A 23267-nucleotide genomic window follows, 5' to 3' on the forward strand; every position below is an offset into this window, starting at 1 on the left:
ATTTTATGAAAAGTCCCAAGCCTCAAAGCTGTTATGGTATTGCCGCATGGGTCGTATTCTCAGCTGGGTCCAGAGTCTCCATCCAGGACTAATTTCCAGCTTCTTCTTGACCCCCCCCATGATGATCAAAACAGAGAAGTCATTAGTTGCTCTGTTCCACATTAGCTTCTGAAGCAGACTTTCATTTTTCTTGAAGGTCTCTTTCCCCACAAAACTTCTGAGAGGAGAGTCGATGGTGTGAAGAGTGTAACGGGAGGAACCTTGAAGGAGGAGTCATCAGAGCTGGATTGTGGTCCTAGCTCTTCCCTTAACTAGCTGTAGTATCTTGGGCAAGTAGGCCTCAGTTGCCTTATCCATAAAGTCAGGCGTTTAGACTGGACGATCTCTAAGCTTTCCGATAGCAATAAGACTCAATGTTCGGTCAAGCCTTTCTCCCTATAAGGCCTGGCAAGGAGAAGGGAAACTGAGAGCTTTTGGCAGTCATCGTCATTAAAAGCCTTTACCATTCCACAGCTATTACACTGCGTATGGCGCTGTGCTAAGAGAATTCCCTAGGCCTCTAGGAGATTGTTCCCTCTAGGAGCTTACGATCTAAGAGAGGCCCTGATGTGGACACACATCTGCTGGATGTATTGTCAGCAAAATGAAAACACTAAACATAAACAGACTAGATGTTCACCTTCTCCATGGGGGTAAGTGTGTTTGAGGGAGACCGGGGGAGGGGATGACATCAAAGAATGAGGGCATCACTAGGGTGAGATGTTGAGAAGGAGCGAACCATGATACTTCCTAATTTAGCTGGGGCAGCAGGAAGTGGGGCAGGTGTCCAAATGAAATGTGGGAGTAGGCAAAAAAGGGGGGGCTGGTAGAGAGTGTTGGCAATATCCAAGTACCTGTATAGATGTACATGTGATGTATGCCAGCAAGGAGAGCACCTTCTCTGTCTGAAAGGGAAGTTAAGCGAGGAAGTCAGATGTGCAACTGTCCTCCTGCAGGCTTACCTGGATAATTACCTGTCTTTTATATCTCTTCAGGGAGTCCTGCCAGGCAAGCCTGTAATTAACAGCAGTTAGCAGTCCAAAGGAAGAGCACATACTCTGTGATCACAGCTCCTCATAGTCTTTCTGGAGACCAGAAACAGTTTCCCTTTCAAAAGCCCTTGACTCTGTTTTCCTTTGTCAGGAAGAGTCAAGAGCAGATCTAAACATCCTTTCTCCCAATCATGGGGTCCTTAGGTCTGGTGCTGGGACTGAAAGTGGGACAGAGGTTGGGAGAAGCCTTTGGAACAGGCAGAGTTTGGAAGTGGTTAAGCATCTCAGGGAGATTGGGAAAGGACCATATTCAGGCATTGTCATAGCATGCTTATAAATTATACTTTGAAATACTAATGAGGCCAAGCAGCTCACCCTGATCCTCCATTCATGTACAGGGAAATCAGGTAAGAGTCTACCTCCTTCCCTCCATGGAATTACTTCGATGCCAGACTTAGAATCTGAGTCTCCTGGGCTCAGCCTGGGCTCCTGGCTCTGAAGCTCTTTTGTGATCCTAACATCCTTCTGGACCCTAGAATTAATTTCTTTGGTGGGATATTAGCTGCTTTAAATCACCCCTTCCCTGTTTCATAGCAGGGAAGATTGATAGTCAGGATCACAAGCCTGGTCAAAGTCAGTTTGCAGGCCTGCATCTGCTGCTGGGAATGTTAGCCATTGGCTGTTGGGACAGTAAGTGGAGGAAGCCCCGGCAGGAATACCTGAGTTCCAGTCTTGCCTCAAATACTTACTAGTGGTGTGACCCTGGGCAAGTCATTTAACTTATTTCTCAGCCTATTTCATCATGCGTAAAATGGGGAGAATGCACCTACCTCAAAGAGTTGTTTTGAGTATCAAATGAGATATTATGTGTAAAGCACTTTCCAGAATCTTTAATTGGTATATTATGATTGTTGTAATTATTATTCCCCTTTGACCCAAGGAGGGGATATATTCTGAGTCCCTCCAGTTTAAGGGACTTGGAAGCCTGGCAAGAAGTCTGGGAGAAAGGTCTGGACACGGGTCTCTGACCCTTTCTTGTGTTCCAGCAGGGATGAAGCCAGACGTTGAAAACTTTTGGAGTTTGATATTGGACTCCTTAATGTAAAGTGGAACTTAATTTGGGGACAGAAAGAGAGAGCATAAGAGGCTGAAGTCTGTGAGTCCCCATCCCCAAAATCTCTCCCCTTCCCCCACCTCTTGTGTGCCCTGTGTCTAGGTACCTAAAGGAGTTTCGCACAGAACAGTGCCCGCTCTTTGTGCAACACAAATGTACCCAGCACCGGCCCTACACCTGCTTCCACTGGCACTTTGTTAACCAGCGTCGCCGTAGGTCCATCCGCCGCCGAGATGGCACCTTCAACTATAGCCCTGACATCTACTGCACCAAGTATGATGAGACCACAGGCCTCTGCCCAGAGGGAGATGAGTAAGTGCTCTGTGCAACTTTGGCAATGGCTCTCAGAGGAGCCACATCTGAACTAGGACTTGTATTCAGATGTTCCCAAAGCCATCCAGGTAGATCCTTGGGATAGCAGGCCAGGGATCAGCATTTCCAAGGTCATGTGGCTGTTACTGCTGCTTCCTACTGGGAAGAGTACCAACAGTGCAGATTATCTCACAGGGCCCTGGGTACATGTCCTGTTGCTTTGGCTTTACAACCCTCCCTCCATGTTTAGAATTCTACCCCCACCATCTAGGCCAAGGTGGTTGGCCTGCTGGACCAGGTAAACTCAGTGGGACTTGCTGAGCAGGCTGAGAGGCACCAAGGTTATCCTGGTTTTCATTATCATCATTATCCCAGAGCATTTATTGTACTTTTGATGGTGCATGGCAGGAGGCTGGAGGCCATAGAAGAGACATATTGCCCCTGCCCTCAGGAAACTTACATTCTGAGACTGACACTAATTCAGACAGTCATGTAAAGAACAAAACAGCCGAATAGAAACCACGAACCAGTATACAGTTAGGCAGGAACTTTGCTGTGCTCCCTTTCTATCTTTTGATTTCTGATTCTTTTGCAAAACTTGGGAAGCAAGGCAACATTACCACCAAGCAAGGGGGTGGAAAAGTAACAAGTTGATTTTTAAGAAAGAGCCCTGGGCTGAGGAGACACTAAGTATTAGTCTGATTTTTACACTGAGTAGTATTCTAATTCTGTTGTGGAATCATAGGACAAAAAAGACTTAATCTCTCTAGGTCAGTGGCACACCTTGTCAGTTTAAGAAAAGGAGTCTGGTAGAATAGAACAGAGTCTGGTAAAAGCAGGTGACATGTTCTCTTTGGTTTTCAGGTGCCCGTTCCTGCACAGAACCACAGGGGACACCGAGCGACGGTACCATCTACGCTACTACAAAACTGGAATCTGCATCCATGAGACTGATTCTAAAGGAAATTGCACCAAAAACGGCCTGCATTGCGCCTTTGCTCACGGGCCCCATGACCTCCGCTCTCCTGTCTATGACATCAGGTGGGGCAGGCACAAGGCCGAGCTGAATTGGGCAAGCAGAGGTGGGCAGGGAGGGGGGCTCTGCAGAATGAGCTGGGTGCCTTCCTGCAGTGGAGGGCAAGTGAAGGGAGAGTTAGGAGGAAGAGGGTAGACTTTGTCATCATCTAGTATCCCTCTGTGGTGACCATGTTCTCATCTGTCTTTGCAACATCTCATGCTCAACACACCTCCCATTCTGTCTCCTCTCTGTTCTCTTCCAAGGGAGCTCCAGGCAATGGAGGCCTTACAGAATGGTCAAGCTGCATCTGAGGGGAGTATCGAGGGTCAGTCGGCTGTGGCTGCAAGCCACGCCATGATAGAGAAAATCCTCAGTGAGGAGCCACGGTGGCAAGGTAAGAGCCAGAAGAGCCAAGGCATGGCTGTGTCTCTCTGTGGCCCTCTCTCCTGGTTTTGAACTTTTCCCCAGTGCATGACCTGTCCATGGCCACGTCTGTGTCTTCACACAGGCCATTTCCCCGTTCCGGAATGTTTCCCATCTCCTCACCCTCTCTGTCAGAGCACACCCCTTCCCATTGTTAAAAATATTTGGAATAACCTCGAGGGACCCTGGCTGTCATCATTCTGATGACTTCCCAGATTGCCCAGTGTGTGGATGGGCGTTCAGACAAACACACATCTGGCTCTGTCCAGCTTCCATAAGTTACAGTTTTTTACATGTTTCTCTTATGTTTCCTTGTGTCTTGTCTCCTTCTTTAAGCACTAAACTCCTCTCAAAGGCAGTTGCTCCACCAGGGTGACATGATTTCAGAGGACAGTGAAACATTTGTCCAGTGGCCTGCACTTCTCACATTAGTCCCAGGGAGTAGGAACTGCAGTGCCTGAGCCCTTGAATGCTGCTCAGTAGGCCAGTCTCCCAGAGATCTGCTAGGTCACCTCTGGGGAAGCTGTCCCATCCTTTTCACTGTAGCTACTAGTGTGAGACTCTTGACCTAGTCCCCATGGTTGACTGAGCCCCGCCCTCTGTTCCTTTGCAGACACAACCTATGTCTTAGGGAATTACAAGACTGAGCAGTGCAAGAAGCCTCCTCGGCTCTGTCGCCAGGGATACGCCTGCCCGTACTACCATAACAGCAAAGACAGACGGCGGAGCCCCAGGAAACATAAATACAGGTCTCACCATCTAGGGAGAAACCCTGCAAGGGTTGGCTAAGCCAAGCTGCCAAGACTTCAGCTGTGTCCTCTGTGTGAGGGTGGGGGCCTTGGGGAACGCCAAGCCAAGGGCAGACCATCAGGCACCTGGTGCAGGGGGAGTGAGGATTGAGAAAGGCTGCCAATGACAGGGAGGCTTCACTGGGGAGGAAATTTCAGTGTCCAGAGCCAGGCAGACCACATGCTAGCTCTCCCTGTGAGGTCAAGGTTGGGGTTGGGATACAGAAGGCAGGATGTTACTGGGTAGAGTGGTGGTAGGGTAGGGGGTCTTTTCTGTAGAACACAGACTACCCTGAGGGAAGTGGCCCAACTGCAGGAGAAAGAAGTGGAAGGATCATCTCTATCTGTACTATGTGGGAACTGCTAAGCCCCAGGACCTCCATCATCCTCCTTTACTGTCTCTTCTAAGCTGCTCTGCTTTCCTAGGCCCAGGGTGCAATCAGCCTAGAGAATATTTCCTATCTCTTTGCATTTAATACTGCCTTTCTTAGTGTTATTGTTACCATGAACACCCAAAATGAATGGTTCTATTTTTTTATTTTCAAAAGCTTATTTTCTTATTGTCTGATTTTTAAGCCCAGTATAAGGGAAAACCCCAGATGGGAAGGAATCAGTTGTAGCAACTTTTTCTGGTCTCCTTTGTCTGGAATTTTTACCTTTATATCAACTCTAGCCTCCCTTCTTTCAGATTTCCTCATAGTTATCCTGACCTAAGTGTGGACAGAATCTCTTTTCCTTTTGGTTTAACCAAGCCAAGGTTGGGGTTTTTTTTTTTTAAAGGAACTGAATAATACAGCAAATGTGACTGGTTAACACAGTAAATATAGTGTGGCCACAGACTGTCTTGGCTGGCACAGTTAACAGAACTGTTCCTGTTCCTATTCCTCCCATCCTCCAGAACTGAGGAACCCAGATTGAGGAAGATAATTCTCTATTTGGCCCCTGAGATTCAGTCTCTGAACTTCAGGCCAACTTGCACTGAACATGAAGTCACTGTCCTGGAAGTCCTATCTCACGTCTAGCCCATTTCCCTCTGTCTGGGCCAGTTCATTCCAAAGATATTTATTCACTGGCCAGCTGTAATAATCTGGCCTGAAGCTCAGCATCTTGCCCTAGCTCCTCTCCTAGCAGAATGGCTTCCTTGGGTGGCACTGTCATTCCTGAAACCTATTCATATGACTTGTTTCAATGCTTCAGCCCTCTGGGTCACCCATCTCCCTCCAGTTCCTCTAATTCCTCAATCCTTTGTACAACTGAGGACACTCCCACACTCTGAACCCCATTGTTGGACCCATCTTTTCCCCACTTAGGTAACTAACTACTTCTTTCCCCAGCTTTTCTCTGCTAACTTGCTCACTAGCTTCCCAGGAAAGTGGTTTTCCAAAAAGCCTTTTATAATTTTTTCAATATATGAAATTTCTTAAGCATGTGATAAGAATAATAGACATTTTCCACCAACAATAAGAGCAAAAAGGTAGTTCTCACCCTCACACAGTTATTTTCTGTGGACCTGTGGGCCACTGTTCCTTTGCATGACTCCTTTTAAAGGTAGGGCAAAGGGGGCCAAATTGTGGGTAAGTTTCCTAAGCATCACACTCTTTCCTGTTACCACTGCTTACGTGAGCACATGTGCACGTGCTCATGTGCATACACACGCAGACACACACACGCAGACACACACACACAGACACACACACACCCACCCACCCCAAAGAGAGGCTCATTGTCCCCTCTGTCTCCTTCTCGTTGGTCCAGGTCCTCCCCTTGCCCAAGTGTGAAACACGGGGATGAATGGGGTGACCCTGGCAAATGTGAAAATGGAGATGCCTGCCAGTACTGTCATACTCGAACGGAGCAACAGTTCCACCCGGAGGTACGAGGGCAGCATATCTCCCTCCCTTTCTCCCTCCTAAGACCTTCCTCGCTGGTTTTAGGGAGGGTTCTGTGCGATCTCAAGGTCAGGATACTTTGGCAGGGAGGAATGTGCTGGTTTTGGATATCATAAAATGTCTCTCCTGGGCTATAATTTTCTCCCAAAGTTAAAGGCACCAAACTCCTGGTTTTCATCATCATCATTATAGTATCCAAAACCTTTATTGAGCTTTTAGTGGTGCTGGATACCATACAAAAAGACAAATCCTGCTCCTGCCCTCAAGGAACTTATATTCTAAGACTGACACACTGACCCAATTAGGTAGGTAACTAAAGGACCTTTAGAGAGTGAAATATAAATTATGAACCATCATAAGTTAGGCAGTGAAAGATTACACATCTCAAAGGGAAGGGTATTTGGATGGAAGTACATTATTAGGGTTAAAGACTGGAGAGAAGTTTATGTGATTTTATCTCAGGCTTGAATTATCCAGAAGGACTATCTGTACTGATCAAATGACTGGCTAAATTCATTTCAACCATTCACTTGACTTGTGTGAACAAAGTGGTTCTCCTTCTGTATGAGATGTATAGAAGTGGGCTAGATGGTTTCCACTAAGGTGGATACTGAATTCGTTGAGCTCCAGGCCCCAACAATCTGTGTTGAATGGATGGGATGGATATCTTCCTAGGAAGAGCTATGGAAGGTCACAGTGCTCCTTCCTGGGCTCCATTCTATTCAATATTCTTACAGGAGGTCTCACCAAAGACCTAGATATGAAGTTTGCCTTTCAGAAAAGCTGAGAAAGGATAGTAGTTAATGCTTTGGGTGACAGAATTGGGATTTTTAAGAAGAATTTGACTTGCTGAAATCATGGGTTAAATTTGATTAGATGCAATTTAATAGGGATAAATGTAAAGCCCTAACTGGAGCTCAGATTTGGGGAAGGCCTGGCCAGACAGGCCTTCAGGGTTCATGTGAAAAAGGCCTTCAGGATTCACTATGTCACAAGCTTTGTGTGAGCACCATCATGGTAGCCAGAAAAGTGATTGCAGTGTTAGGCTTCGTGTATGAAAGAGTCGTGTCCAGCTCAGAGTTATGGTTCCTATAGTCTGACATATCTGGAATGTTGTTTTCACTCTGAAGTACCACCTCATACCTGTCATATTGGCTAATGACAGATAAGAAAAATGAGAAATGTTGGAGGGGGTGTGAGAAAACTGGGACACTAATGCATTGTTGGTGGAGTTGTGAGCTGATCACCAGGCATTCTGGAGAACAATTTGGAATTGTGCTTTAAGGGCTATAAAACCATGCATACCCTTTGATCTAGCAATACCGCTACTAGATCTGTATCCCAAAGAGATCCAAAACGAGGGAAAATGGGATGTTGTTTTCAGTCTTGGGTGCCATGTTTTAGGAAGGACATTGACGAGTAAGTTGTCTAGAGAAAGCGATCATGTTGTTGAAGAGATTTAGAAACCACCATTATGGGATCTGGGAATCTTGTAATGTGATTAAAGGAATGGGGTGGGGGTGTGTGGGGGGGCTACATTTAGCATGGAGAAGGAAGGAGGGGAGCATGGTAAACTACCTTCAGATATTTAGAGGGATAGGGAAAATATTTATTTTACTTGTATCCAGAGGGCAGAACTAAGAACGCTAGATGGAAGTTTCCGTGGGACAGACTGAGACCTGATATAAGGGAGCATCCTAGTAATCAGAGCTGTCTGTAAAAGCGCAGTGGCCTGCTCTCTGGGCTGGAGAGGTTCCTGTGACAAAAGCTCCATGGGCTCCATGACCCCTCGTCATGAGTGCTGCAGGTCCTGGTTGGGCTCCATTACCTCTGAGGTCCTTTCTAACTATGAAATTTGACGATTCTGCTCCCCACCTTAGAGGGGTTGTTCCATCAGAATGACTGAGCCAGGGCCAGACTTTGAGAATAGTCAAGTTAGCAGCTACTCTGTCGATGTATCCAGAAGAGGAGGCAAGGAATCAGTCTTTTGGACCGACGCTTACTGAGGGGACCCACTCCCACACCCCAGGCATGGTTCCTAAGCTGTGTTTGTAAGAAGTGGAGTAGACGTGATAGAAGAGGCCTTTAGGAGGCGCAGAAGAGATTGGGAGGATAAGGATAGGAATAGAGAAACATAGTGATGCCCAAGCTTCGTCAGGCAAGGCTTGCACAGAGGGATGACTCCTGGCCTGATTCCTTTCTCTGGGAGACCAGTGGGCAGAATGTGAAGCCCATCTCCTTTATCCTGCCCCTGCCCAACCTTTGCCTTCTCCCCCTCTCTCCCTCTCTCCCTCTCTCCCTCTCTCCTCTCCCCTCTCCCTCCCTCCTTCTCTCCCTCCCTCACTCCAGAGCCCTAACCCTGCTTCCATTTTGCCTTCTCTAGATCTACAAGTCCACCAAGTGTAACGACATGCAGCAATCGGGCAGCTGTCCCCGAGGTCCTTTCTGCGCCTTTGCCCATGTTGAACGTATGCTATGCCAATTGTTTCTTGAGACTTGCCCCTCTCTCCCTATTCCCATCCCCTTTAACTGCGAACACTGCAGCTGGGGAGAATGGTCCCAGCAGCACCTCATGTGCTGCATACACCCTGGTTTGGTTTGGCTTGGCTTAGGGCCGTTGAGATCTCCTGGGCTTTTCCAGGCTCAGTCTTAGCTAACCCAAGCTGGATTGCAGTCATGTAAACCCAGCAGGACAAAGAACCAGAACCATGTCTTCCCTGACCTGTTAGCCAGTGGTGGTTAGGGTGGTATCTTCTCTCCCCAAAGAAGGTTTCATATCCTGACAATGCAAAGCCACTGAGCAGTGCATCCTGGGGCTTAGGCTGCTGCTTCCACCGCCACTGGAGAAGTTTAAGCAATTGGAGGCTTCTCCCAGCATCCAGGCTGCCTTCCCCGTTGGAGCCAAGAGCATGGCACAGGATACCTCTATAAATGAGGGAGGGAAAATTTCATGACATAGAGACCCCTCCAGGTGTAGGTGTTAGGAATGGGTAAAAATGTAGCCTCCTGGTCACATATTGAAATAGATGAATCGAGGGCTGGATTGGAGATTCTGTCATCCTTGGGGAGATCCCATCCTACTGTGGAGAGCCTCTGGGTGGGTAGGGAGGTCTGGGTAATACCTCTGTCTCTCACATCTCTTGCAGAGCCCCCGCTTGGCGATGATTTTCAGTCTTCTTCAGCTGTGCCCAGTCCCACACAGGCTGGCACTGTGATGTACATGCCATCAGCAGCAGGGGACTCGGTGCCTGTGAGCCCCTCCAGCCCTCATGCCCCAGACCTTAGTAATGTATGTGCTGTGGCCTTGAACAGACTGAAGAGTGGGGGGAATGGGATCAGGGAGATTAGAAGGGATACTAGTACCCAGTAGCACTTGAAAAATGGAACTAGAATTTTACCTTCCCTAAAGGGACCTCAGGGGAGGGAGGAGGAGATGGAGAAGGCTTTGATACACACTTAAACAGATGATATCAGCAGTCCCCCCTAACCCCAAATCATTGTGTTTTTGTTTTGATGAGACAGCTCATTCCATTGTACCTGAATCTTGACATGCAGCCTTTCTGGTAAAGCCAACCAATCTTCACCAATAGCCTCCCCTCCCACTCACCCCTTAGTAAACAGAGTTGGAACCTTCAGGATCAGGGCAGGAAGAGGAAATGGCCATCCTAGATAGATGGAAGGTCTGTGATGCGGAAACCTGGAGAGGGGGCAGGCTGTACCCAGCCAGTGGGCAAGAGCTCTGAGCAAAGGAAGAACCCACCCTTCCGGCCTAGAAGACCCATATGGCTCCCTTCAGCTAAGCAGGGACCCCTCGCTCTAGACTTATGGTCATGTCCATATGACCTGTTCCCTTACCCTTCTCCTCTTTTTCCTATAGATACTTTGTAGGAACAGCAGTCTGGGTAGCCCATCTAACCTCTGTGGCTCTCCCCCGGGCACTATCCGAAAGCCACAGAACCTAGAAGGTATCAGCTTCCCTGGGGAGGCGAGCCCAGCACCCAGTAGCTACAAGAAGGCCCCCGGCTTTGAGAGGGAGGACCAAGTTGGAGCTGAATATCTAAAGAGCTTCAAATGCCAGGTAAGGACTGCTGGGACAGAAGGACCATGCCTGATAATTGCTGAGAGAATTGCTGTCTCTTGTGCAGAGGAAAATGGCTGGGAACCTGTGCTGTTGGTTAAAACTGAGTGTGTATTCTCCAGATTTGTCTAACCAGCATATATTCCATAACCATTTAAGCCCTTGTGTATACTGTGTCCTATGCTGCGCACAAGCACAAATATGTGGATAAGGTAGGATCTCTTCCCTCAAGGAGTTCAGGGTCTCATAGGGGAAGATAAGAGGCACATAGATAAACTGAAAAATAGAATCAGGCATGTATGAGATCAGATGAGGGGGAAAGCAGTTCCAGTTGGAGGAGGTAGGAGAAGTTGCAAGGAGGAATTGGCACTTGAGTTGGGTCTTGAAGAATGGGTAGGATGTGAGCAGGCATATATATTTGGGGGTGGATGGAGGGATTAGGGAGAGGAGGGGTAGGGTGTCTTCCAAATATAGGAAAAATAATGAGCAAAAAAAGCCAAGCATAGAGACGGGAAAGTTTGGGAAATTGGGGATCTAGGAGGAGGAGTCTAGATTGTTTGAAAGGCAGTAGTGTCAGCTTAGGCTGGTAAGATAGATTGGAACCAGATTTTGAAGGGCCTTCAATGTCAGGATATGGCATTTGGTGTTTATTTGATAGGCAATGAGGAGCAATTGAGGGTTTTTGAGAAGTAACACGACACAATTAAAACCTATGAGCCAAGAATATGAATCTGGCGCTGTTAGTAAGAGACCGAAAAGCAAGAAGGCCTGCTAGGAAGCTACTGGAACTGATGGAACCGAACTAATATGGCAGCTTCAGTGCTGGAACAGAGACCTTACCCTTTAACCTTATTAGCAGGTCAGCCTTGATCAGGCTCCTTCTGGGTATATACCCTCTGTGTAATATATATTATAAGGGTATACCCTGGCTATACCCTTATTAAATGACTTCTTTGTTAGTCAGGAGTAGATGAGTTTAGGTAATACAAAGTCCCTGCCCTCATGAAGTCCATTTTTCTTAATAATCTATGATAGTGCATTAGATAGATAAGTACATTAGAGAGTTACAAAACCTGGGCCTGAATAACAGCTAAACAGCTGTCTGAGCTTAGAGAGAATCCTATCTTATTCCCTCTTTCAAAGATGACTAAAACCTGAGAGGAGAGGGAAATGCTAATGTTACAGTCCCTAATTTTTGGCCATTTGGAACATTTATATTGTTCATAAAACACTTTCATAGCCATGATCTCATTTGATTCTCAAAACCTGTGAGTTCAGTAGGGCAGATATTATTATCATTTAATCTTTGAACACTAGAAAAATCCATCAAATTTACATTTATTATCAGCAGAACAAACAAACAAAGACCACATTTAGACAACATAATTTCAGTTACTCCTTCCTGTGTCCACTTTCGTTGTATTATCCTCATTTTAGACTCAGGGGACCTGAGACACCTAGAGGTAAGTGGTTTTCCCATGATCACTCAGCTAATAAATGGTAGGTCAGTAGAGATTAGAAAGGGTTCTGTGTGTGTGTCAGGGTTCAGGGGATGAACGCTTGTCTGTTGACTGGGCTCATTGTCTTTGCCATTGCTTTTCTCCTTCTAATAGGCCAAAATAAAGCCCCATTCTCTGGAACCTAGGAGCCAGGAGCAGCCTCTGATACAGCCCAAACAGGTAACACTTGCCTTCCGGCCCAAGCGTACTTCCCAACAGATGGACGATAGGGAATGAAAAATGAGGAAGCTGGGTCAAGGACAGGTGTAGGTTATGTTGTGTGACCCAAAAACCCAAGGTTAGATGGAAGAATGGAAAGGAGAGGTCATACCCCTCACCCTCATTTTGTTCTTGCCCCATTGGCGACTGGGATTATCTAAGGGGCCAAGGAATTAGCAGCCTCCAAACGGATGCTCAGTAAATCTTGAGGAGGCAGGAGCCTATCTAAGGCCTTGGAGGGCAATGGGATTCCCTTTCCTTTAGCTCCTGATTGTACAGCGGTGTGCACCTTCCACCTTCAGACTTGTCTTCAATCCCTTGCTCTCTCCTTGCAGGACATACTGGGCATCCTCCCGGTGGGCAGCCCCCTGACCTCCAGCATCTCTTCTAGTATCACTTCCAGCTTGGCAGCCACACCCCCCAGTCCTGCAGGCCCCAGCGGTGTCCCTGGCATGAATGCAAACGCCCTGCCCTTCTACCCTACTAGTGACACAGTGGAATCGGTCATAGGTAATGGCTTCTTTTCTAGGACCATGGCTCGGGTGGAGGTGGGGGCCGGATTAGATGACATCTAGGCTTCTGAGAAGAGATGCGTGCACAGCTTAGTTCTTAACTCCCTACCCTGGACCAAGACAGAGACCTGGCCGTGGCATTGGCACAGACAAACATGCTACCTGTCCTCTAGCATTATTATCATCTTTATTATTGGTAGTAGTCCAGATCTGGGATTTCATCACTGTGGGAACCTCCTAGTATGGAAACTCTCACCTGTGATAGAGATCGACAACTCATCTGTAATTTATGGCCTTGAGATATTAAGTGACTTGCCCATTGTCATGTTCCAGGTAGGGCCAGAGGGAGCACTTGAGTCCGGGCCTTCATGACCTCAAGGCTGGCTTTCCTCCCTTTATCACAGGCTGCCTCCAAAAAAACTATTATTGACATTGATATTTCACATTTCTGTAGTGCTTCTGAGAGTTATATAGCACTTTCCTCAAAGTGATTCAACGTAGCAGGCAGTACAGCTGTCACCCCCAGTGTGTAGGCAGCTTTTCCTAAGAGACCCTCAAGGCTGAGCTCTTTTTATTTCCTTGGCTCGGCCCTCTAGGAGCTAAAAGGGAAACACGATAAGAGGGTACAGATCAGGCAGCAAGGAACCCCAGTATCCTAGCTCAGTGGGTGCTCGGAGCGCCCAGGACCAGAGGTAGCAGGGCCAAGGATGGCTGACCCCAGAAGATGGCAGGAGGACAACATGCAATCTGAGTCACTCTGTCCAACAGAGTCTGCCCTTGATGACTTGGACCTGAATGAGTTTGGAGTAGCTGCCCTGGAAAAGTCATTCGACAGCAGCACAGTGCCTCACCCAGGTGGCATCATGATTGGTACTTGGGGAATAAACATCTTTACAAGGGGCAAGGAGAGTGCTGGTACCAGGCCACTGAGCATGTGCTGACCACCAAAGAGCAGGGCTGAGCTCTGGGGTAGGCCAGACCTCCCCACAGGGCATTAGGGCACATGCCCATGAGCCCAGGAGGACATGCATAGCGTGTGCCCTCTCAATCAGGCACAAAGTAGCAGTGACCTGAGTCTGGCATTCTTCCTGAATGTCCCATTTTTAGGAATGTGTCCAAGCCTGCTCTAGGGAGGTTTGTCCCATCTCACCTTAAGCTGCCTTCTAGCTCTTAATTTCATCTTTCAGTGAATTTTGCTGGGCCCTGATCTTTCCTCTCAGAACTGGGGGAGGGAGGACAGCATCTCTCCATAGGCCCTTCTTTCTCAGGCTCTCCTTCCATGGCCCTCTGCCTAGAAGGAGTGCCTTAACACACTGAGACCTTCCTGTGGGTGGGCATTGTATCTCCTCCTAGAAGCTGTCTAGCTTCGAGCAGGCCCAGGGTGGGATGAGGTGGTTCCTTGCCTTTCCTCATTGTTGCCCTCCTCCCTCCCCTTTCCTTGGCCTCTCTTACAGGTGGCAGTTTGTTACAGAGCTCTGCCCCTGTGAACATCCCTGGCTCCCTAGGCAGCTCGGCTTCCTTTCATTCTGCCTCCCCCTCCCCTCCTGTCAGCCTTTCTTCACACTTCCTCCAGCAGCCCCAGGGCCATCTGAGCCAGTCAGAGAACACTTTCCTGGGGACATCAGCATCACATGGATCATTAGGTAAGAGGGGCCAAGGAACGGCTCTAAGATGCGTCTTGCAGGAAGCCTATAATAAACGCTAGCATTTTCTGCTTAGTATTGTACAGAATAAGTCATACTAGCATGGGTCCCGTCCTCTGCAGGTTTTTAGGTTAAGACAAGCCCTGTGGTGAATAATCAACACTGCAAGAGGACAGAATGAGAGAAGGCAGGCTATTTGCACTGTTTTCTGGCTCACTGAAAGACCATGTCTTTTACCTGGGCAGTAGTCTACCTAAGGGTAGAAAGTTTCATTGCCAGGTTGATGAATTTTTTTCATTCATGGCAGTTCTGGAAGACTATCTAATAAATTATAGAGGGGTTCACTGGTGGGAGGACTACCCACACTGATGAAACTAAAATCCATGAACTAAGTTCTGGCCCAAACATCTATATGCAGATGGGCATGCCTACTTGTCCTTCCACTCAAAATGGGAAATATTCAGGGTCATTCCCAACCAGCTAACAGACCATCATACGCCACTGTTAGCCAGGAAGAGCCCAAAATTGACGAACACTAGAGAGGCACTAGAGATACACAAAGAATGTGTGCCCTCAGGGTGCTGGAGTCCAGATGGAAAGACACACTTAGAAGGATAACTAATGACCCAAGACAGCCTGTGCCCAAGGCCCTAGGAGCCACCTGGACAAAAGAAGGGCCCTAAATGGAGAACGAATTTGCAGAATAATCCTGATGGTTTGGCCTTTCCCTACATGGGTTCTCTGTGCTTGAGCAGAGCCTACTGGCTCATCTGCAGTCAGATATAGACCTGACAAGCACACAGATGTGTCATTAGAGGGAAATTGCTAGAATTTAGGGTTTGAACAGAGTGGGCTGGGGAGGAAGGTTGGTGATATTGAAAATGTGCTAAATTACTTACTGGTCTTGCAGTAGTACAGTTATTAAGTTCTCCCTTAAGGGGAAACAGATAAAAACAAAACAAAACGAAATCCAGTCCTTTCCCTCATGGAGCTTGTATCCTAGTAAATGCCTTCTGCTCAATAACAGCCCCTGTAGTGGGTGTCCAATATCTCCTGCAGGAGTGCGGAGTCATTCTGTGTACCATGTGGAGGGACTGACCTCTTACATGGGGGATTTTAGTGGCCCCATGAAACTGGAAGCTCCATGAGGCTGGGGATTGTGGCTACCTAAGCAGACAGAGCACTCCCAAAGAGTGAGAATCATATTTCCCTCGTCCATCTGAGAACCAGCTGTCCAAGGAATCCCATCATCCTGTCCTCCCCCTGCCCCCTTTACTGGAAGTACCTGGAAGGCCAGGGGGTTCTTGGCTTCCGTAGCAGATTTAGATAATCTTCCCAAGAGTAGGAATTCCTGTTACAGTGGAGTGGGCACCACCTGTAAGTCTGTGAGGCCCTTGAGGACAGGGCCTGTGTGTCTCTTCCATCTGAATCCAACCAGGGTGCAGTATAAGACTGCATGAAGGGGTTGTTCAGTCAGTGCTCTTGACTGATGGTTAGACCTGCAGATTAGACCTCACACCAGGAAGCTCAGTAGTGCCCCTAGAGCCCTCACGGTTAGGCTGGTGTGAGAGAGCTGCCCTCGAGACACCCTCTCACCCTAAAGCAGGTTTAAATGGAATGAACAGCAGTATCTGGGAGCACTTTGCCTCTGGGAACTTCTCCCCAGGCACGTCGCCAGCGTTTCTGTCGGGCCCAGGGGCTGCTGAGCTGGCCAGGCTCCGACAAGAGCTGGATGAGGCCAATGGGACCATCAAGCAGTGGGAGGAGTCATGGAAGCAGGCCAAACAGGTATGGGGATACAGCAGAGGCCCAGGAGATCCAGGGCCACCTCCCCCCACTTCTGTCCCACGGGTCTCCGGGTCATGGACATTGAACCTCTTTCTTGTTCTCATGGTGCAAGGATTTGGACTCCATCTCTAAAGCCCCTTCTAGGTCTGATTACGGCTCCAAGCCCTCTTTATACAAACTTTTGAGTACCCTCAGGGGCTAGGGCTCTTTTCATATGCCACCCAGAGTTGCCAGCTGGATGGGAGTTGAGTTTCTGTCAGAGTAGCTTCCATAGGCGGCATGAGCGACTTCTTCCTCTTAATCAGACAAGGGTGGGAAATGGGAAGTACGGCCTCCAGCCAAATAATTGACAACCCAAGTGTGCAATGGGAAGAGGCGAGAGGGAAGGCTGTCCATTTTGGTTGTGGCGATGCACAACAGGGCGGGCTCTGTGCTGAACCCCACAGGCTTGTGATGCTTGGAAGAAAGAGGCCGAGGAGGCCAGTGAGCGGGCTAGTGCTGCTGGCATGGAGTGTGAGCTGGCCCGGGAGCAGCGGGATGCCCTGGAGGTGCAGGTGAAGAAACTTCAAGAAGAGCTGGAGCGATTGCACTCTGGGCAGGACCCCCAGACCCTGTGCTCGTTCTCCGACCTCGAGGCCCTCTCACTCTCCACCTTGTACTCCCTGCAGAAGCAGCTCAGGGCCAACCTGGAGAGAGTGGAAAAGGTAAGGGAGCCCCTGGGGCCGGAGAGTCAGGCGTGGCCTGAGACAGAGGATGGGGGAGGGGCAGATAGTGGCAAGGTTTCCTTGGGACCTCAGAGGAACTTTCATGGCTGACACCTCCCTCGGGCTGAAGCCACGGGCCTTGGAAACCCTGCCTGGCAGCCTGGGAGTAGTGCACCTGTCTGGCTTGGGCAGGGTGTCTCTTGCTTTGTCAGATGGCCTCTGTCTGCCCAGCAGGCTACCAAGGGCTTGCAATACTATACCACTGAGTGGAGCATCAAGTCCAGAAGAATTTTGGTGATCATTTGTGGGTACAGTCAAGGAAGGGCAGAGCAGGACAGAGTAATAAATGACTCATATTTACATAAGACTTTAAGATTTATAAAGTGCTCTTCTCACAGCAACCCTGTGTAAGCATTATTATCCTCATTTTACAGATGGGGAAACTGAGGCAAAGAGAAGTCATCCCATGCCTAAGGTCACACAGCTTGTAAATGTCATAGCCAGGATTTGAACCTGTGTCTCTTGATTCCACGTCTAGAGCTTATTCACACTACCTTTCTACTAATAGCTGGCATTTAGATAGCCCTTTTAGGATTGTCAAAGCTGATATATATTCTGTGTCTTTTCACAACTGTGTGATTCATGATAGCTGGCTGCCTCTGTCCCCCCTTATTCCAGCCTGTTTCACCCCAGAAAAGTCTGTGTTTCTTCCCCTATAGACTTAGAATGAAGAGCCAGTTCTGGGAGAAAACCCACCCTCACCTCATCCCTGGGATTCCATGCCCAGAAAACAGAACAGATCCTATCAGTGTCCAAGAGCTTTTATACCTACCTGACCTCAGCGCTGCCCAGGGTCCTCCCCGGGGCTCAGGATCCCTAAGGCACCTAATAACCTAGGGCTCAGGCTTGCTCTCCACCTGTCCCAGCCTGGGTCCTCACAGGAGGGCCTGGCCAACCTCAAATCAGCCCTCCTCCATGTGAGTAACTAAGCTGGATCCTTCACCACAGAGAAGTTCAGCGTTCTTGGGACATCCTGGTAAAAAGAGGGGGGCAAAGACAAGTCACCCAAAGCCAAGACCAAGGGCTTCGAAGACCCATCTTGCCTGTGCCTCTGAAAATCCCCATGAGAGTCAGAGTATTGGGCAGCATGCTGGGGGTGGTGAGCAGGGGTGAGGGCTTCTTCCCTCCTCATTCATTCATTCATTCATTCTGCATGCATTCATTGGTGTGTATTCAGCACTGTGCTAGACCTGGGAATGTAAAGGGAAGCAGCCCTGCCCTCTAGGAATTTGCCTTCCATCGGAGGAAAAGAAAGCACAAACACTTTTGCCTTCATCTGGAACAAACTGTTCTCTGGGAAAGGACCATCCTAATCTAAGCTATGGCTCCTGAACCTCATTTTTTTTTCTTGGAGGGAGGGCTAGCCTCCTTATGGTTTAGCGGATAGAGTGCTAGACCTCGAGTTGACAGTGCTGCGATTGAATCTTGCCTCTAAGGGTAACTAGGTGGCACAGTGGGTGGAGCACTGGCCCTGAAGTCAGGAGGACCTGAGTTCAAATCTGGCCTCAGATCAAACTCTTGACACTTACTAGCTGTGTGACCCTGGGCAAGTCACTTAACCCCAATTGCCTAAAGAAAAAAAAAATAAAAATTTGAAGGCAGCTAGGTGGCGCAGTGGATAGATCACTGGCCCTGGACTCAGGAGGACCTGAGTTCAAATCCAGCCTCAGACACATAACAATTACCAGCTGTGTGACTCTGGGCAAGTCACTTAACCCCAACTGCCTCACAAAAAAAAAAAAAGAATCTTGCCTCTAATACTTATTAGCCAGGGGACCATGGGCACCTGTAGGACCCTCAAAGGATTGTCTTAAGACTAAAATGAAACAATGTTAACAAAGCACTTTGTAAATCCTAAAGTGCTCTGTGATCAAAGCCCATTATTAATATTGGAAAAGGTACTCCTTGGGGAGATGATGAAGAGCAGGCCACCTTTCCCTTGGTCCTTTGTGAACACTGGCTCTTCTTTGCCCTCAGGTGGTATTCCAGATGCAGTCACCTGCAAAGTGTCTCAAGTGTCAAGAGCAGCATCGGGTGGTGCTACAGTGCCAACACACCGTGCTGTGTGAGCTGTGTGCAGAGGACAGCGAGTGCCCCGTCTGCCACCCGAGCTGTGCCCGCCCTCCCCTCCAGTCATGACCCCCCAGGCCAGATTACAGCACATAGAACTTTTTAAAGTACATATATATATATATATATATATATATATATATATATTATATATATATATATATATATATACACATATATATATATACATATATACATATATATATATACACATATATATATATATATATACACATATATATATATACATATATATATGCGTGTGTGTGTGTACATACACACACAGGCACACACAGACACACACACACGTGTGTGTGTGTATCTGTGTGTGTGTGCGAGGACAGGTATGAAGGGTGTCTGTGTGTATATCTGTATGTAGATATAGACACACACTTAAAACAGAGCTGAGTTACCAAGCACTTTTAAAAAATATTTTGCAGCGCGATCCTCGCCCACCCCCCTCTTCCCTGCTTCAGAAACAAGTTTGTCCCACCACCCCACCCCCAATCCCTTGTGGCAGAGTCTCTTCATGTCTCTTTTTTAAATTTAGGAAATAACTTTTTAAAAATCTTTATTGGGACAAAAAACAGATGGGAAAATTCAGGGGGGCTTTTACTTGGAGGGATGAGGTGTAGGCCCCTGGGGAAGCAGAGACCCAGAAGAAGTGGGTCTGTCTTAAGGCCCCCTGCCCCTAACCTGAGGGACCATAGATACCAGTCCTGGTGCCATCACCTTTTAAAATTAGAAAACCCTTGGAATCCTGAGGAGATTCTGAGTTGGGGGGGGGGTGAGGTGGTGGTGGCTGAGAAAACTTCATGAAAGTATATCGTATTTTTTAAAAAGCAAATTTGCATTCTAATCAGCTGAAGAGCTGGCTGGCCCTGAGCAGTGGAGAGCCCACCTACAAACCCTGGGTGGGTTGCCCAGAACTTAGAGGTTTCTCACTATTCCCTTGTGCTGGCAGAAGATTAAAAAGCTTTTGCTTCTTACTAAATGTTAGAAATTAAGAGGGTGTCAGGGGAGAGAAAGCCTGCTGCTCTAAATGGTTCCTTCCCTATGTACTATGGAAGGATTAGGGGTGGAGAATGTAGCAGAATTAGGGTCAGTGGTGCTGTCTTTTGTAATCTTCCCCTCCTTACTAGCACCCTTCTCAGGGCCCCTCCCAGCCCAGGGCCCTCCATTCTCACAAGTTCTAATCCATGTACAGGCCACCAGGAATGTAGTAACCAGGACTTGGGGACCCCTGTACTAACATGGCATCCCAAAAATAGAGGCCCCCCTCCAGAAACCCACATTGACAATTGTCCAGTGGGCACAGGTATAGGAGTGCATGTGTGAGAGCCTACACTCACACTTCTGTGTGAATTTGTGGGCCTGTGTGTATATGGTGTGGGCAGGGCATTAACAAACTGGCTAGGCCTTTGTTCAGGCTCCAGCTCTGTATTTTTTGCATTCTGGTGGCATGGAGTGGATTGGGGACTGGCCCAGGAAACTTGTCCCTAAGATTGCTACCCAGGCTGGTACTAATCTTTCTGTGCCCCTCTGGCTTTGCCCTCTGTTGCCCCTTCATATGCTCCACCCTCCTCGCAGGCCTCAGGCAGCTACTTGGGGAAACCCTCAAACTGGAGGAGGGTGAACTGCTCTTCTGTGGCATGAGCTGAGGACCAAGGGCAGAGGAGCACACAGCCACAGTGCTCTGCTTTCCCAGCCAGGAAGGGGTGAAGATGCATTCCCAGGTGCTTTCCAAGTGCAGCTGTTTTTCAGTCACTGTTTTCAGTGAGGATGTGTGTGTGCATGTGTGTGTGCGCGTGCGTGTCTGGGTCTAATGTATATTATTGTCTTAGCTTCCATTTTAAAAATTCTTTTGTACAGAGAGATACTGGGGCTTGGGGGGATGGGGATGGTTGAAGATGGTGGTGACCCTGGCATAGTAGCTGGGTGTCTGTACCATGTGGTGGGAGTGGAGGAAGAATGCTAGGCTAAGAGCTCCACTCTTCCCCTTCAAGCCCCCATGGGCTCAATAAGAAAAGGGCTTTTGATGAAATAGGTGAAATTTTTCTCTTTTTTAAAAAGATACCGAAACAAACAAAAAAAAAACCAAAACCCTCCCAGCCATTGGAAATAAAGTATGAAATTGAAGTTATAATGAATTCAGACATTGGGAATGGGGTCTTCCATGGGGCTTCAGACCACACTGGAGTGGTGATGGGTGGGACAGTTAGCTGGGCATCAGTACAACCTCCATAAAGCCTGAGCAGGGGCCAATCAGGACCTTCCTTCCCAGACTTGCCAGGGCTCTCAGTGGGCCTTTGTCCCCTTGTCATAGGAAGAGCTCTCCCTAAACTTCCTAGGTTCAGGTCTAAGAGCAGAGCCATTAGCATCAACCCTGGGTCCATCAAGAGTTCTGAGTGCAGCCTCCAGCTCTATAAATCAATGTAGAAGCCCCCAGAAGGCAGCCATCTGAGGCTCCCTCCCAGGTACCTCTTTTCCAAGTGTGGTTCCAAAGGAGGCAGGGCCCTTTTAACACTGAACATTTATTCCTGAGCACAATTACCCTCACACTTCGGTGGTGCCTCTGAGACAGCCCTTTTTTAGGGTTCTGTATCTAAGGGCTGCTGTTTATAGACTCTGTTGACTTTGTAGAAGAGGATGATGCAGAATAATTTTTCCCTGAAAGACTGAGAGTATGGGAAAAATCTAAAAAAAGTGTGTGTGTGTGGGTGAAGACCATGGAGGTATTGCTCTCAAGACCTGAAGCTCAAGAGGAAAGCTACTCCTTGGAGAGATCAGAGGCAGTTGGTACAAGAAAGTAGGCCTCAGCCTAGCATTGCCCACAGACTGACTGTATGGGAGTAGCACAACCTAAGCCTGGGAAAATCTGAGTCCCTGACCCTGCAGTCTCCAACAGGGAAAGAGAAGGGTTAGTGGGGAAAGCCCAAATTGGGAGGTGGTGAGGGCATTGTGACTTTAAGGGCAGCCTGAATTGAGACCCACCCCAACTCTCCCATCCTAGAAATGCCCCAGATGTCCCTTTCCCGAACTCCCAGATTCTCTCCCCACTCCATCCCTGCCACCTTACAGTGACAAAAACAATAACTGAACAACTGCTGGGTCCACGGGGCCACTTGTTCTTTCACTCTGTTTAGGGACCATTTCTCAACTCTGGACCCATGCATTAGTCCTGAGGGGACCTGGCCTCTAAAGAAAAGGGTCAGGCTCTTTCTTATACTCTCTGGTTCTTTATTCTCCCAATCCAGAAAATTACTTAAAGCTTAGGTTTGGTTCATATCCTCACAACGGGGGAGAGTAGGCAACAACTCGGTGTACAGGGTAAAGCAGGTATGGGATAGCTATTTCTCCACATAAAAGGTAAATTTAACACAAGAGATTCACAAGTACTCATTAACAAAGGCTTAAACAAGCATCAGTAATAACTTAAACCAACTGTTAAACTCTCCTCAGAGGTTGATAGTTAAAACATCAAAACATGAGGCATTTGTGGAACTGCTGAAATGGCCTTGCATCTTCACAACTCCACATTGCCCAGATGAATACCTGTAGGTCCCTGCCTTCTGGCAAGCTAGGCCCTGGGCTAGGCTACTGAAATAATGACCATTCTCCAGAAAAGTCCTAGAACATTTGTTCTACCAAAGTGCATCTCTCTCCAGCCGAGGACCAAAGAGCTCTCAAAACTCACGTGGTTGTCTTCAAGGATGAGAACGTCCAATTTGATGTTGCTGCTCAATCATCTACTCAGGAAAGAAGTGAAACTGAACAGGCAGCCCAAGGCCAAGGTTCAGGAATGCTGTCTACAATCTGCTCTCAGCTGCCATATTGTTGGGGTGGAGGGGAGGTGGACATGTTCCTCCAACCCCAAGAGGCTTAAAGAGTCCTGACCTAGTTGGCAAATAGGAAGAGAGTCCCAGAGTCAAGTCACTCCCTTTAAGGTCTGCTGAGCGGGTTACTTCTGGCTTTAGTGACCAATCCCTGACACAGCCAATGACTGCTTTGGCTTTGAGCCACATGTTCAGTAGTGTCTAGCATGCAGGTTCAGCACTCCATGGGTGTATTCTAGTTAGAGCAGAGCAAAGGACATATCCCCGCCCTCTCCCAGCTAGA

General features: G+C 48.0%; 1 protein-coding gene across 1 annotated transcript in view; it reads left to right on the forward strand.

Moving 5' to 3' along the window:
• The window catches only part of UNK (unk zinc finger), a 39600-nt gene extending 20317 nt beyond the window's left edge, over positions 1-19283 (forward strand). The window contains 15 exon segments of the mRNA XM_021002663.2: positions 2248-2457; positions 3322-3498; positions 3739-3869; positions 4512-4647; positions 6442-6559; positions 8959-9043; positions 9722-9864; positions 10453-10653; positions 12267-12332; positions 12707-12881; positions 13652-13753; positions 14338-14526; positions 16133-16314; positions 16761-17018; positions 19056-19283. Coding sequence (XP_020858322.2) covers positions 2248-2457; positions 3322-3498; positions 3739-3869; positions 4512-4647; positions 6442-6559; positions 8959-9043; positions 9722-9864; positions 10453-10653; positions 12267-12332; positions 12707-12881; positions 13652-13753; positions 14338-14526; positions 16133-16314; positions 16761-17018; positions 19056-19217 — 2335 coding nt within the window. The 3' untranslated portion in view covers positions 19218-19283.
• The last annotated feature ends 3984 nt before the right edge of the window (positions 19284-23267 follow it).

This window comes from Phascolarctos cinereus, unplaced genomic scaffold (genome assembly GCF_003287225.1).
Source record: "Phascolarctos cinereus isolate Bilbo 61053 unplaced genomic scaffold, phaCin_HiC Scaffold_5;HRSCAF=322, whole genome shotgun sequence".
Taxonomy (NCBI): domain Eukaryota; kingdom Metazoa; phylum Chordata; class Mammalia; order Diprotodontia; family Phascolarctidae; genus Phascolarctos; species Phascolarctos cinereus.